The 14862-nt window shown below is 36.3% G+C and overlaps 1 protein-coding gene across 1 annotated transcript; it reads left to right on the top strand.

Annotated features, from left to right (window-relative positions):
* The first annotated feature begins 1841 nt into the window (after positions 1-1841).
* On the top strand, positions 1842-14432 carry LOC139687841 (serine protease snk-like). The gene is made up of 7 exons (XM_071585157.1): positions 1842-1935; positions 3867-4100; positions 4700-4785; positions 6795-6904; positions 9316-9599; positions 12605-12774; positions 13650-14432. The coding sequence occupies exons 1-7, from the start codon at positions 1854-1856 to the stop codon at positions 13815-13817; spliced, it is 1134 nt and encodes a 377-aa protein (XP_071441258.1). The 5' UTR covers positions 1842-1853; the 3' UTR covers positions 13818-14432.
* The last annotated feature ends 430 nt before the right edge of the window (positions 14433-14862 follow it).

Here is a 14862-nt window from a genome sequence, read left to right as displayed (position 1 = left end):
GCTCACCAAAACATGAAATAACCAGAAGGGAAGGTAATCGGCGTTAACATGAGGCCCATCCTTAATGTTTCACCCTTGCCATTCCTTTTATTTAACCTTTAGTTATCAGTGAAAGTTATTTAGCTCGGATTAACTTTTCGTCAACTGTTAAAGGAACTCTAAGAAGTACCAAATAAATAAACATGACGGGTAGGTGATCAGAAAATTCTACCAATAATAGTTTGCTTCGACCTTTAAGAGATCTTTTGCAAGTAGAGAAGCGGAAAAATATCGGAAGACCTATCCCCTTATTATGAGTCAGTACAAATTTTCGATTGAAAGTCATATTCAACAACTTCGCGATGCAAAAGTACCGCGGCAAGACACTGTGATGTAGGAAGGGAGGACCCTTGAGCAAAGAAAACTATGAAAAACTACCGAAAGAGAACGTCCCCGGGTAAATGCAATCCGTGAGAATGATGAGAAACAACTCCCAGCCACTCCAACTTGCACGCGAGTTATTAAATGTTGTGAAGACACCGAGAGTTCGAATTCTCTGCATTCACTGAATAAGAAGTCGATTTTTAATCTACTGTCCACCCAGAATCGACACCGAACGGAAGAGGGATATTTGATACGACTTCGAGAGAGCAAAATATTTTTTCTACTGTAAAATAATACAACAATGGAAATTTGTGGTTACTGGGTTTGATCTAGACAAGGCGAGATTTTTAGAAGAAAGTGAAAAAAACAGAAGTAGGCACACGCCCAGGCAATAAACCTTAAATTTCTATTAAGATTTTAAGTTTTTCACGTACGATTTCGAATTGTTTTAGAAAAATGTAGTGAAATCAATAGACTTGTTTTAATAATTTGAACTGGAGAGTTTCTAAAATGTTTGTCCGCTAAGTTCGGCGAAAATTCAAAAACATGGGTAAGCCAAGAGATTTTCAAAATCTTGAGGACAATCAGAACTTGAATATAAAAAACTATAAACCGTACTAAATGGGAAGATTGGTTTGAAAAAATGTAGGATATTGATTCCGCCAATGCATTACCTGTCCTAGTTCTTTAAGCATCTAGTATTATTACATTTTTGTGTCTGTACTGAATTTGTAAAAGCAGTGTTATAACTTTCATTGAAATATTTAATCAGTGACACATTCTTAGTTGATTACATTAGTCATAATTCATCCCTTCTTTATCTCTTCATTTATTTTATCAGATTCTCGGAATTTATTGTTCCTTCCTTCGCCCCTGAGCTCAAATAAAATACTTCCATCATATGAAATCAAGTCATTAATCAACTGCCAACAATTGCATAGGAATAACTGGGCAGACAAATTTTTTACCCGAGGAACGATTTCTGGTACATTGGCCGTAGATACTCGGTGAGCTTTTTACTAAAAGTCATGAATTAAGTACAAACTATTAAACCAATCAATAAATAATTCAAAATCACGCAGGAAATCGGTTATATTGTAGCAAGTACACAATTTTACTTCATTATGAAATGACTTTACTAATTACAGTGCACCGTTAATTGAAAACAGCAAGGAATAAACATAGTTATTGTCATTTAGTTTTATCCCATTACGATTGTGCTTGCGTCTGGGGAAGTACATATATCGTGTTAAATTGATACCAGGTAGCACCAATTTAAAAGAACTTAGTTAATCGCTTTCAGATAATTGATACCCTACCGCCCGACCGTCAACCTTTCTCCTGACCTTGGGAAGACGGAGAAGGCCTAATGGCGACCGGAGAGGAATCCCAGGTAGTTGGCGAAGTTGTCAGCCACGTGATACGAGGAAAAAGGAAAATTATTCCTCCGGCAGTAAGCAACGGACCACCACGCGGTGAAGAAGCCCAGCATGACTCGGCAACAGAAGAATCTTATCTATGGCGTCTGTATATTTTCCCTAATCGCTGCATGCTCCGGACAAAAATATCCAGGTAAGTGGCATTAACCCTCACCAACCCAAGCCGTACACACGAACACAGATACATATGTACGCACACATACCTTTATATATATTTATTTATTAATATGTATATCCTTCACTTTTAAATGCTTTTGCACGAGCGCGCACACACAAACGAATTTATATTTGCGTGTCCGTGCTTGTGAGTGTATATGTACATATTGTAAGGCAACCGAGTTCAGAATTATGATCGCCAGGGTCCAAGGAGAAGCCGAGGAGAGCCGCCTCATGCACTGGGAATCAGTATTCACATGCTCAAGTCATCTTGTTCCAGATCCTACCCACATGGATGCATAAAATCTAACTTACTGCCAACTGACCCTCCATCGTGGCCCCCCGTTCTCAGATCTCCTTACTCACATTATACTGCCTCGGGAATCTTATCGAGAGAGCTGAATTCATTCGACTTCCACCGCCCTCTTTCTCCTTCTTCCTTAGTATTTCTGGAATGCTTTACTATCAATATACAAATAAATCATGGCATACTAATTGCAACGGTTAAATTCCCAAAGAATAATATTATCATGTGTTAATATCACTGTACTAGGTACACATAAAGGGGTAAATTATAGAATTACCAAGTTTGTTCTGTAATCACTGATACTTTGTCCTTTTTTACAGGTGGACATTATTTGGAAAAGTTTTCTTTTGTTTGCATTTATTTTTGGACTATCGTCTATCTTTATCTTTTAATGAATATTGTTTATATGTTTAAGAGAAAGTTCTTTAGGATTCGGATATCCAATCCATTAATATTTCATTAGGAGATTGGCGTAGTGCTTAGTACGCAAGTGAAATGCGATTTAACTATTTAACTCTATATTTACTGAGTTAAGGAAAATACGAACTGTAGAAATATCATCGATAGAAAAAATAACCATCTAAAGTAATCTGGCGAACACGCATTCGTCTGTTTTAACATGAAGTCGTTTGCGATTGAACAAAATATACTTTCCAACTAAAGGTTTGAGTGAAAAACATAAGTATAAATTTGTACAAAAGCATTTACGGAAAAAATGATACTAAATATGTTCCAATTTTCAATTTCTATAACAGTGTTATGCTAAAATATTCTTCTCTTGAGTTATCCTACTAAGTGCATTCATGACCCTTAAAAAATGAGAGAGACTATATAATACTTTACTAATACTGATAAAAGAGTTATAATTTAAAGTCGTTCAACGAATGGAAACCCTACAGTAAATGTTTTTGTTCTCGCCAAGCCGCAGAAATCATAGTTAAAGAAGGGGCTAGATACAGGTCAACGAACCTTGAACGTTACCTTCCTTTTTCCCTTTTTTCCTCAACTCTTCTCATTACGCGTTTGAACTAATATCAATACCAAACGTAAATCAAATACCTAATATGTTTGCTATATAAAGATATAATTGCTAAACCTAAGCTTTACATAATGCCAATTATTGGTAGAAGAAGGAATACTTAAGTGATATTATATGAAATTGAGTAAAAAGATTTATTGAAATAGCCTTCTTTTCAAACAGATTTCCTTCATAGATATGTATTATATTCAACAATGCGGGATTGAACGCTGGCGTAACATTTCAGAGCATTCTGAAAATTCCTCATGGTTTGGCCTAAGCACCACTGAAAGAAACTGCCATCCTACTTAGAGTATATATGTTAATCGTTGGCATATTAATATATACACAAGTCACCGCTTCAAAGGAAAATATTTCACTAAGATTTCAGAGCTAAAACGTCATGTTGGATGTCGGTAGCTTCGCGAGAATTGAAATAATAAAACTTAAAATACAAAAAATATAATTGTTCCATCAGGAGTATAAATAAATTGAGGTTGATTAAAAAATAAGTCATTTACGTACGTATAATATTTGCGAGGAATGCTTCATTTCAATGTCTACTTTGCTTTCGACGTTTCAGGGCAGGCTTGCATAGACTCAAGAGGTATCAGAGGCAAGTGCACTCCGATTCGTCAGTGTCAAATTGCCCTGATGAACCTGAAGATGGGTATTAGACCAACTAACTGTGGCTTTCAAGGTAATCATCCCGTTGTTTGCTGCCCCGACGGAAATTCAAGGCTGATGTCAACACCTCAGCCGCCACCAATGACCACCTCACCTTCCTCCAGACAACCAGGAGAGAGAGCTGAAGAATGCAAGTATAAATTCTATATCACTTCAAAAAACGTAAAGATTTCTGAAATATTCTACAATAATGCTTTAGGATTTAATTGGGTACGATTTTGTATGACGGAAGGAGGAAATTTTATACACTTTAATTTATATAGAAGGACCCCTATCTGAAAACACCAGGAAAAGCTTTTTACAGCACGTTACAAATATTCCATTCGTCGATTCTATCGTCTTTATTCCATTCGTCGATCTTTCCATCACAAATGCATGCTCTTTTTATCACTCTACCTCACTTTCCCAATATTTTCCCCTCTATTACCGCTTTCAGCATCCCATTGGGACTGGGTTTCTCCTACATCTACTACTTCCCGCCTTCGTATTACTCGTATTATCAAAAGTTAATGCCATCGTCTTACAGCAACGACCATTTTTTGAGGTCTAGCATAACTATCCATCAGGGTTTTCTCTAATGTTATTTTATGAATACTTTTCGTAATCAAGTTTAAATGAAATTATCACATGTATGAATGATTTACAGTCTTAAACTTAAGTTAATATGACGGCTGCATTATCGCACTCTGATTTCTCAGTGAGATTTAAGCAGTATTTCTTGGATTTTAGGGTGTATGAAATACAGCGAACCCTGTCCATATGTGACTGCAGTTGCTGGAGGGGTTCCTGCTCTACCAAATGAATATCCTCACATGGTAAGGTTTTATCCTTCGTAGGAACTGAATTTTAGGTCTTAACGTTGAAGTTGTTAAATATTTAATGTTATCAGACGAAATATCGTGGAACTAATTCATGATATTTTCAAAAAAGTAAATGCAATTAAAGGGTTCTACAGAAATTTCTTTCCCATCGACCAGCTCCGGCACGAGGTGTCGGAGCTGGCCGATCGTCAAAGCAACTATGTAGAAAAATAGCTAAATGCCCAACCTTTCCAACGATGCACGCAAAGTTGAGAGTAAATTTGATTTTTCATGAAAAAAATAGGAGACCTTAATTTTCGAATCGCCCTTGTATTAAAAATAAGAATTGACCTGCATTAATTGGGTACATTGGCGATTCATGATTTTTAAACAAAACGCCCAATAATTTTTTTATCATACGTACGTCTGAAGTACTGCAGTATAATGGGAGCATATTTTTTTGGTTAATTTATTATTTCTTAAATTTTCTTTGAAAAAATGTTCATGCAAACCTTTACTTCGTGATAAAGAATATCTCCTCCTTTTTAGTTATATCTTTTTGGTCCATTATATTTTTTAAGATTATCATCATCATTATCATAATTGGTCGTTCAATCCTAAGATTGGTTGACTGCAGCCCCCCATCCTTCCCTTTCTGACGCCAATTCAAGATTAAAATTATCAAATTTCTTTCGCTCCTCTCAATAACTTTTGTATGAATTTGATGCCTGACGCACATTCGTGAGAGAGCAGAAAATTTCTTGAGCAGATGATATTTTAGTATCACATCGTATTTCTCAGAGAAGTGACTGCCTGAGTCAATGTGTTACCTAAGATCACGTATAATTGACGAATGAGGAAAAGTAATGTAATACACATTTTCAAACAACTTCCTGGTTATCCTTTAAACGAAGGTGGGTAGATTATGTTGGAGCTATTACAACTCTTATATAATACCGCGCATGATATCAGTTTTTCGCGAGAATGACATATATTTCAGCACCTCAATTCTTCTGGTGGTAGTCTCCATTGCCGTAAGAGCGTGTTAAAATCTTGGATTTTCCTTGTTAATATTTATAAGAACCAATAGGGAATGATCTCCGTATTATTTATTCTTTTACGACTTTTTTTGGGGCAAGATTGAGACTTAATAGTCTATTCTTCTACCTAACCCTTATACATAAATTAAATACAATTGGGGATCGAGATGTTGCGGTGGCTATCGTACTGGCTTCCCACCCAGAGGGCCTGGGTTCAAATCCCGGTGTTGTTGAATATTTTTCAGTGGTATCTCGATCCCTACTTGAGGTACTTTGTGGAGGGCACTTTAAGTGAGTACGCCGTCCGTCGGATGGGACGTTAAGCTGCGGACCCCTTGGCGCCTTTCGTAAAGAGTAGGCTAATGCCGACGCCGGGTTTCTCTCCACCCTCCATCCTTTCCTGCCCATCCCTAGTGGCGCAAATGACCTCAGCTGTCGGTCGCCTCCCCTAAATACTACTACTACTACTTAAATACAATTATAAACACTCAAGCCCTCGGTGGAAGAAAACCCACCTAGAAGGGAATCAAACCCGCGACCTCTGGGCTCATTGTCATTTCATAGAGCTTTCTATTGATTTAAAAATGTTTCAAAATTACATATTTACTTGATATATCGATCCAGCCTCTTTGATTCATTCAAATTAAATTTGAGGATTATATTGCTCTATAAATCTGATGGATGATACGTGACTATAAATGAAAGCTCTTTGACGTTGAAAATTAAGTAAATTATTCAATTAAATCTCAAATGGAATGAATAAAATGTTGTCTCTTATCAAAATTTCAAAGGCTTACCGCCCAGTATTTTGTAGCTATGATTTCACTCCTATCGGACGCCATTACCTTCCCAACCATATTTTCGTTACTATTCAATATAATCAATATTTATTTATTTGTCGAGTACTAACCATAGCTTGTTTAAGCTTGTTTGAAATTTAAAAACTTGCATCTCACGTGCCAGTTTAATCGCTGAATCTTGCAGGCGGCTGTAGGTTATGGAGCACGAAACAATATTCAATGGCTGTGTGGAGGCACTTTAATCAGTGAGAACTTCATCCTGACAGCTGCACACTGTCTTCGCGGTGGATCAGCGTAAGTAAACCTTATCATTGATCATTTCCATTGAAATATCACAATGGAAGTAATCCATACATTATAATTTTAGGTGATAACAACATTTCATCCAGACGATATGAGCTCAAGGTTGTGCAAAAAGATGATCTTATTAACTACTATAGTGGAATCTCGTACAAAGAGCATAATTCGTTCCGCGATCTTTCCCAGTAAGCGAAACACTCGTTATTGAAACAATTTTTCGCACATAAATAATATAGAATACGAGAATGCGTTCCAACCCGAAAAAAAATGATGCACAAGATATATTGGATGAAAATGATGCATACATTGTTTAGGGATCGTGAATCATGCTCACATTCTCTTCTATCGAGAAATGAAGCAATGGGAATATGAACTCGATTTGTAAAAACAAAAAAGAATAGAAATATATAGTTTATTATTCAAGACACATACTTAATTTATTTCGGCTAGAAAGCTCTCTAGATTCATTTGTTTGGTAGACGCTTCCAAATTTTATAAAAATGCGACTCAGTGTTATCATCAAATAAGTTTATGGCGCGCAGAGCCACTTCCTTATTAGGGCGATGCAGAGGGAGGAAGTGAATTGAGGGGTAATGTAACCTTTCCGTTCCAGACAATTTTTACAAGTGCCTACATATTTCTGTTTAAGTTTCAGCACTCATGCAGCAAAGTTATTGTTGAGACTACTGATTTGGAAGACTGAAAAAATTCATGGTGCAGAACGAAATGGTGAAATAGTACGACTTTAGAAGGGGAATGGGCACAAGAGATGCTATAAGAGGACTGCACATCATTGAAGAACGATGCCTGGAGAATAGGAAAGGATTCTGTGTGTGTTTTGTTGATTTGATGAAGACTTTGAACTATGGGCGATGAGAAAAACTTTTGAAAATTCTAAAAGAAAATGGTATGAACTGGAGAGAAAGAAAACTGATTGGAAATTTGTACTTACAGGGGGTCCTGTACATCAGGAGGTGTGAATTAGAGTTGATGAAAAGATGACGGGTTGGTTCGATATTAGGAGAAAAGTTACGCAGGATTGCTGTCTCTCCCCGCTCTCTTCAACCTTTATGTGGAGGACATGACCAGTACGTGCTGGAGAGAAGATGCAGAGGTGTCGATTGGAGGAAGAAGGACTGTGTACATCAGGTTTGCTGATGACATGATCCTTTTTGCCGAGGAATAAAAACAGTTAGATGGAGTTAGATGGTTGCAGTTGCAGTTAGATGCAACTTCTGAATGGTATGAAAGAGGAGTACAGCTTGATGATAAACGTGATGTTGTATGCAGATAATTAAATAAACATTGGGATGGAAGGAGAAAAGCTGGAAAAGTGGAGAGGTGCAAGTATCTGGGTGCGGAGGTAACAAAATGCTGGAGGAGGGAAGAAAAAATTTAAATTAGGATAGCGATGGCTAAGGAAGCATTCGGCAGGAAGGTAAAGGTGTTATGTAGCAGAAATGATATTGTGTTGAGAAAAAGACTAGTCAGGCGTTTTATAATGAGTGTTATTTTATATGGCTGTGAAACTGAAGGCGTTTGGGATATGAATGTGAAGGAGAATTGTGAGTGAAAAATGAACATACCGGGTGAGGAATGAAAAAGTGTTGAAAAGAGTGGGAAAATATTGTCAAAAACCATCGAAAATAGGAAAAGTAACTAGCTTGGACACAAGCTAGGAAGGGACTGACTCTTGAAGGTGGTGAGAAGGCAAGGTGGAAGGGCGAGAGTTCCCGCTCTTTCGGGTGTTCGTACAAGTGCCACTGCCTAAGTCACCTGGGGAATCCTACCCCATGGTATGCATTGTAGGTCCCTACATCGTAAGGGGGACACGAGAAACGTCCCTTCGATTGTCTGATCTACGGAGAGACGACTATCTTTCGTTGGGGCATTTCAAGAGGTAGGTCACCCAGCCAATTTTAACATTCGGGAGATCACGTGCAGTCCCATGGGCACGGCGGGCTTTCACATCCCACCCTGTGCCTCATCCGCCTTGGGAGAAGCCGCCGTCGATCTCGGATTGGAGCTATGGTAACATCATCTTCCACACGGTGATACTAAGAGCTGCGCAATTACCAGAGTTTTTCATTCTGGCAATAGAAAACCTACACAAAGCCATCCTAACTTATTTTCCTCAAAACATAAAAGCCAACTTACAGCTCTAAGACTTAATTAAGAGAGTTAAGTTCAAATACTTACAAGTAAAATTAATTAAAATATATAATGAAGGTTTTTCACTCAATTATGCCCTTATTTACTCAGGAAGAATTAAAATAATTACTTAGTTGAACTGTGTAGAGCTGAACTGATCACTCCAATTGCACTACTCTTCTGTGTTTTCTTTTCGGTCACCATTTTTTTTGGCTATGCAAGGATTTTGTGTTAAATAAAATTCTCTTTTTTAGTGGTCCGGCAAGGTGGATTCTACTTGGAACGGTGAATTTGGCATTGAACGAGTCGTACCTGGGAGAAGCCGGCCAGATCCACGAGGTCATTCGGAGAATCCGTCATCCTGGTTACAGGCCTCCCGCAAAATACGACGACGTAGCTCTTTTAGAGATTGGGCCGGCTTTTACAAGGAATCACAAGCCTCTAATCACCAAGGAATTACATCCTGCTTGCTTGAAAACGATCGATTCACCATCGTACGGCAGATTCATTGCAACAGGATGGGGACGGGTCGGATTCGGTATTATCACCAAATATTTCCATTTTAATCATAAATGTCACTTTGAAATCAACATTTTAGCTGAATATTTTTTATTATAATTTTTTATTTTAAAGATTTCTAGCCTTTAGATAAGCTAAATCACACCTTTCTAGCCTATATATACAGCTTAATGTGATAATTTTGTCATAGATATATTTCCATTGTCATGATATTTCTGTGAAGTATCATCGAATGACGACTTCATCAAGTATCCAAATTCAAGTCATTTTAAGGTCAACAACAGCAATTGATAATTTTCATGCACATTCCTCCAGAAAGGTTTTTCAAAATATATCTTAATTTAAACCAATTACAGGGAGATAACTGAAATACTTATCGATTAGTTGGCGCAAAAAACTGCTTACTTGCATGTACAAATAAGATATTTTTCAATACATGGTTTATTTTTTCATTGTGAAGAATATATTTAGTCATATTCTTGATTTGTAGGTGTTAAAATTTGTTTTTGCCAAATATTTTAACTACACGACCTTCGTTATGTATGTTTACATTCTTCATTCTTCTACATATGCCTTCGATAAGTATGACTACAGGACTAGACATATTCTAGTTCAGGCGCACATGGAGCGTTCACTACGGGATATCTGTTAGGAGGGTCGATTAATTGATTTCTTTACTAATACCGTTTTTTCATTGCCTTATTGACTTATAATTTGAATTGACTAAAATATTCTAGCACGGTATTTTTTTAATACTTCGCTTCTCTAGTTTATAAAGGACCTCCCTCTGCAATTATTTTTCTCTGAATTAAGTTTTTTTATCATTTCAGTAAGCTATCGTGCTTCGGGATGTGTCCATTTATATACCTCTTCCTTCATGTGTCCACAGGATTAGCCCTTCAAACACTCTTCAAAGTAATTAATTCATTTTACTCCAGCCATTCTTCTGTAGCCATGCATTTGCATCACTTGCAATCATATTTCCTCGGCTACCGCTATCATTCAAGCCACACATTTGTAGAAAACCATTATCCATATATATGTATGTTTGTGTTGCGTGTTTATGGTAGGTATTGGATAGATACACACTACACAATATTAAAACGAGATTTCCTTAGCTTCTACCGCAGAATGCAACCTGACAATTTTCTCTAAAATAAGCCCTTCTTCAATGCTCCCTTTCCCCATTACTTTACCTTTTATATATCGCCTTCGATTAAGTCTGGACCTAAGCTACGCTAATCTATGTGATATTATCTTCCTACGTCTAAGCTTAGTGGCCTAATTTCTCCGCCTTATATTTCCTCTATACGTTGTATATTCATTACATCTCTCCTCAATCTTCTCTAATTCATTTAATAATTGCACTGACATATATTTGATTCTTTGCACGGATTTTTCCTTCTTACTTTCTGACAGTGCCTTTCTTCAGGTACAGCTCACCAACTTGACCCTTCGTTTGTAAATTTTCCATATTCTCGCACTGCGTCCCAAAACACACTTCTTTCACCCTATTTGTTTTTCGCCTAAGTTCAACTTTGGACTCTTTATACTTCCTTCTTTTAGCACTGTGTTTATAATATTTCGTTTCCTTCTCCCGTCTCTCTTTCTGATCACTTCGTTTAAAATCCATGGTTTCCGTGCGCATTTCCTATTAATAGTGTCTATTGTTTTGTTTGTGTCTATCGATGTTCCTTTTTTATATATTCTCGTTTTTCTTTTATAATAATTGGCTCCTTGTACACACTTATATTGTTCCCTACAATCTGCTTATACTCCTTTATTGTCGTTCCAGTTAATGCTTCCACACTCCATTTTTCAATTCGTATTCCCTGTTTTATCTTTTTACACTTCGTCCTCACTAAATTGTGATATGAGTCCGCATCCGCTCCCGGGAAACTGCATATTAACCATGACGTTCCAAAACCAGATTTGGCAGGTCATAGTTACCGATTTCCCAACCCCTCTTCTATTTCCTGGTTTAAGTATGCGAGATTAGTATAATTTGATGAGAATAAAATGCAGAGTGAAATGTGAGGAGTAAAATAACATCAAATTTTAGGCATGGATCGCGAAAAAAACGTGTTGTGACTTTCAATTCTTTAGTTATTAGGTAGAGAATCAGGAATATCAAAATGGAGTGATGACAAAAAGACCCGCGTTCTAATTAATAATTCCACTGTTGAGCTTTCCATTTAAACTTCACTCATGACGGATACCAAATACAGGCTATACTACACGTAATCATGAAAGAAATTTACCACCAGAAGGAATTTTCATTATTAATGTTTCTCAATTGCCTCCTGAAATGATACTAACCAAGAAGAAATATATGTACATGTGCATGAATAATAAAATTTTAAGATTTTATTCATATATGTGTGAATATGATCTAGTTTTTGCATTCAATATGAAAAATTTGACACATTAAAAAAAACATTCTTCTATACTTCTCGCTCACGACCGGAAACCAAAGAACCCGCTAGCACGTATTAGAGGAATTATTTGGGGACTAGAACTAGAAAGTACTTGGGTAAGTCCACCTCCCATGCGAGCTATCCTTATTGGACACAAACTCAGGCCAGGCATGGTAAGAAATGATCTTATAGGCAAATAAGTTTTCAGAAGCCTTTTTAAGCTATTGGAAACAAAATAGGGCACTAAAACGAAGACGTCATTTTTGAATCACTAAACAGCAGGCCTCACTTTAATACAAGAACTTACCATCAGAAAAATATTGAAGAAAATTGCCAAATTTATCTTAAGGTAGCATCTTTAAAACCTATCAAAGATTATTTGAAAATTACCATTCATCTATAGCTTAAAGGTGCACGTTCGTGTAATTTTAATGGCATATATTGATCATTAAGCTGGATTTAATTATCAAATATTAAATCATATATTGAAGGCCAGAGTAAATGTTGATATTTGCGAAATTCATTCCAGATTCAAAATGCTCCGCTGAAGTATTGGCTTTCAGCTTGTCCGTGTTGCATGCTCTACAAGTAGTTAAATATCTTTCAGGTGAGGATCCAAGCATGGAGTTATTAAAAGTGGAATTGGATGTCTTTGACGAAACTAAGTGCAACCAGACATTCGAGGACGTAATAACAAAAACTAATCAGTTGAGAAGAGGCATCGACTCCACCATGCTGTGTGCCGGAATACTGAGTGGTGGGAAGGACACGTGTCAGGTAACTTCGACGCTATTAATACTCCTCGCCGACCAGTTACCTCTTTAACTTATCACATTACGAGATACTCTTCTAAGTGTCTGTTCTCTATTTATCTTTTTCGGTAGTTTTATAAACTTAGGTAAGGATTTTCATGCGTATATTTGGAGAAGTGATGTTTTTTTCAAAGAAGGGAGAGGTATTTTGTTTTTCTAAATTTTTTATTCAAAATCATGCGACCAAATTCACCTTAACATTGGATAGCAAAATCTTCTGGCAACATTTTGAAGCATGCATCTCAATGTATGAACATGTGTGAAGGAAAAGGAGGGGTCTTTTGATGAAAGGGATGACAGGTAGGAAGAGAAATGAAGTAGAGATGAGGTTTGATCATTTATTCACTACATTTGTATTTTTGCCATCATTGACTATATCGTGCTTCTAAAATGTGCATTGAAGTATATTTGAAATAATAAATTTTTTTCAAATGGGGAGACATGATTGATCTTTTTTTTTTTACTCACGGATTAATACCATGTAGATCGGTTATTAATATCTTTTGCTGAGGAACGGTATTATTCCCGAAAGTTAGCAGTTATATTTTTTGAATCTTGGGATTGTACCCATTATGTTTTCCTACTCAGATATTCCATTTTCATGCTGCAGATTCTAAGGCGGGAAGTCAGTGTTGTAGGGGTTAGGGAGTTAAGTTTGAACAATCCATATTTATTCCTTTTTATCAATTATTTCTCCATTTTATCGACGCAAAATTCTTTATGAGTGACACAATAATACAAATAAAACTATCTTAAGGTATTTTACTATGTTTCGTTAAGCATATATTTTACAGCTGTAAATACAAAACTTTTGTCAATATAAGCCCATCCTTTTTTCAGGGAGACTCTGGAGGACCTCTACAAGTTGCTAGAACTGGAGCATGCCAATTTCAAATATGGGGGATCACATCATTTGGAAAGATTTGCTCCTTTGCAAATTCTCCGTCCGTGTACATGAAAGTTTCGGCGTACATAGAGTGGATTGAGGACATTGTCTGGCCTGCATAAATGCAAAAATGAGATCATCTATTTCATTAGCATAATCAATTTCTTACGTCAAAAATACTACGTAAATCACTTCAAAGCATTATTTATTTCATAAATGACAACAGGAGTGTTTGAGGTACTATGGTCAGTATTTCTTAGGTGAGTAAACCCCTACCGATATAAAGGAAACAAAATAAACTCGTGAAATATAGGCCATATACACAATACATTAATTATAACATTTGTAATAAAAATTATAAAGTACCTGAAGGGTGTCCATAGAGTTAAAATTAAGTTTTGAACCCTAATTTTTCTAGACTAAATTAAAACTATTTCTTTATATCAATCGTTATAACAGTTCATACGTGTGATCTAATTTCTAAATTTTGATCTAATAAATCTTTTTCAAAATCTTAATTTTCTTTTCTCTCTGCTAACAGTTCTTGGACCAAGCGTTGAACGCTTTGAATGCCTTCCCATAAATTTAGTTTGCTATAAATTAGGGATGTTAACAAATTAACGTTTTGAAAACGTGAAATTTAGATTTTGGAAATCAGAGTCAATAGGTATTATCTTTAAAATCAATATATGTATCTTATTATCAAATATAAAATTATTATATTATGCACACACACATACACGTATAAATGTGTGTATATATAAATAAATAAATAAATATATATAAAAGATAATAATTGATACCCATATTGCTGTCCTTTGCTACGTATTAATTTCGACTTCGAATATAAACTTATTAAATAAAGAATGAATATAACGCTTCACGTGCCTTACCTCATCATCGAAGTTGATCAGCTAACAAAGGTAGGTAAAATAAAGTCCGTTACGATCTGCACTAATTACTTACTATTCCTTTAACCATTAATTTTTCTCCAATATTTGGAGTAGAATGTGCGGATGTGAGTGAATTCCAGTGACACGCTTGCCAAGGGGAACATAGCCGCCATGGTGTTCGGATGGCCATCAAGTCAGCTCAGGCAGCATCAGCATTGGACCTCATCGAAGTTAATGAACTGGAATTTCAACTCTGAGTAAAACCTGTGTTGCC

Source organism: Hetaerina americana, unplaced genomic scaffold (assembly GCF_022747635.1).
Source record: "Hetaerina americana unplaced genomic scaffold, ioHetAmer1.1.p SCAF_2, whole genome shotgun sequence".
Classification (NCBI taxonomy): Eukaryota; Metazoa; Arthropoda; class Insecta; order Odonata; family Calopterygidae; genus Hetaerina; species Hetaerina americana.
The sequence above is the reverse complement of the archived record's forward strand: the minus strand, read 5'-3'. Positions and strand labels throughout refer to the sequence as shown.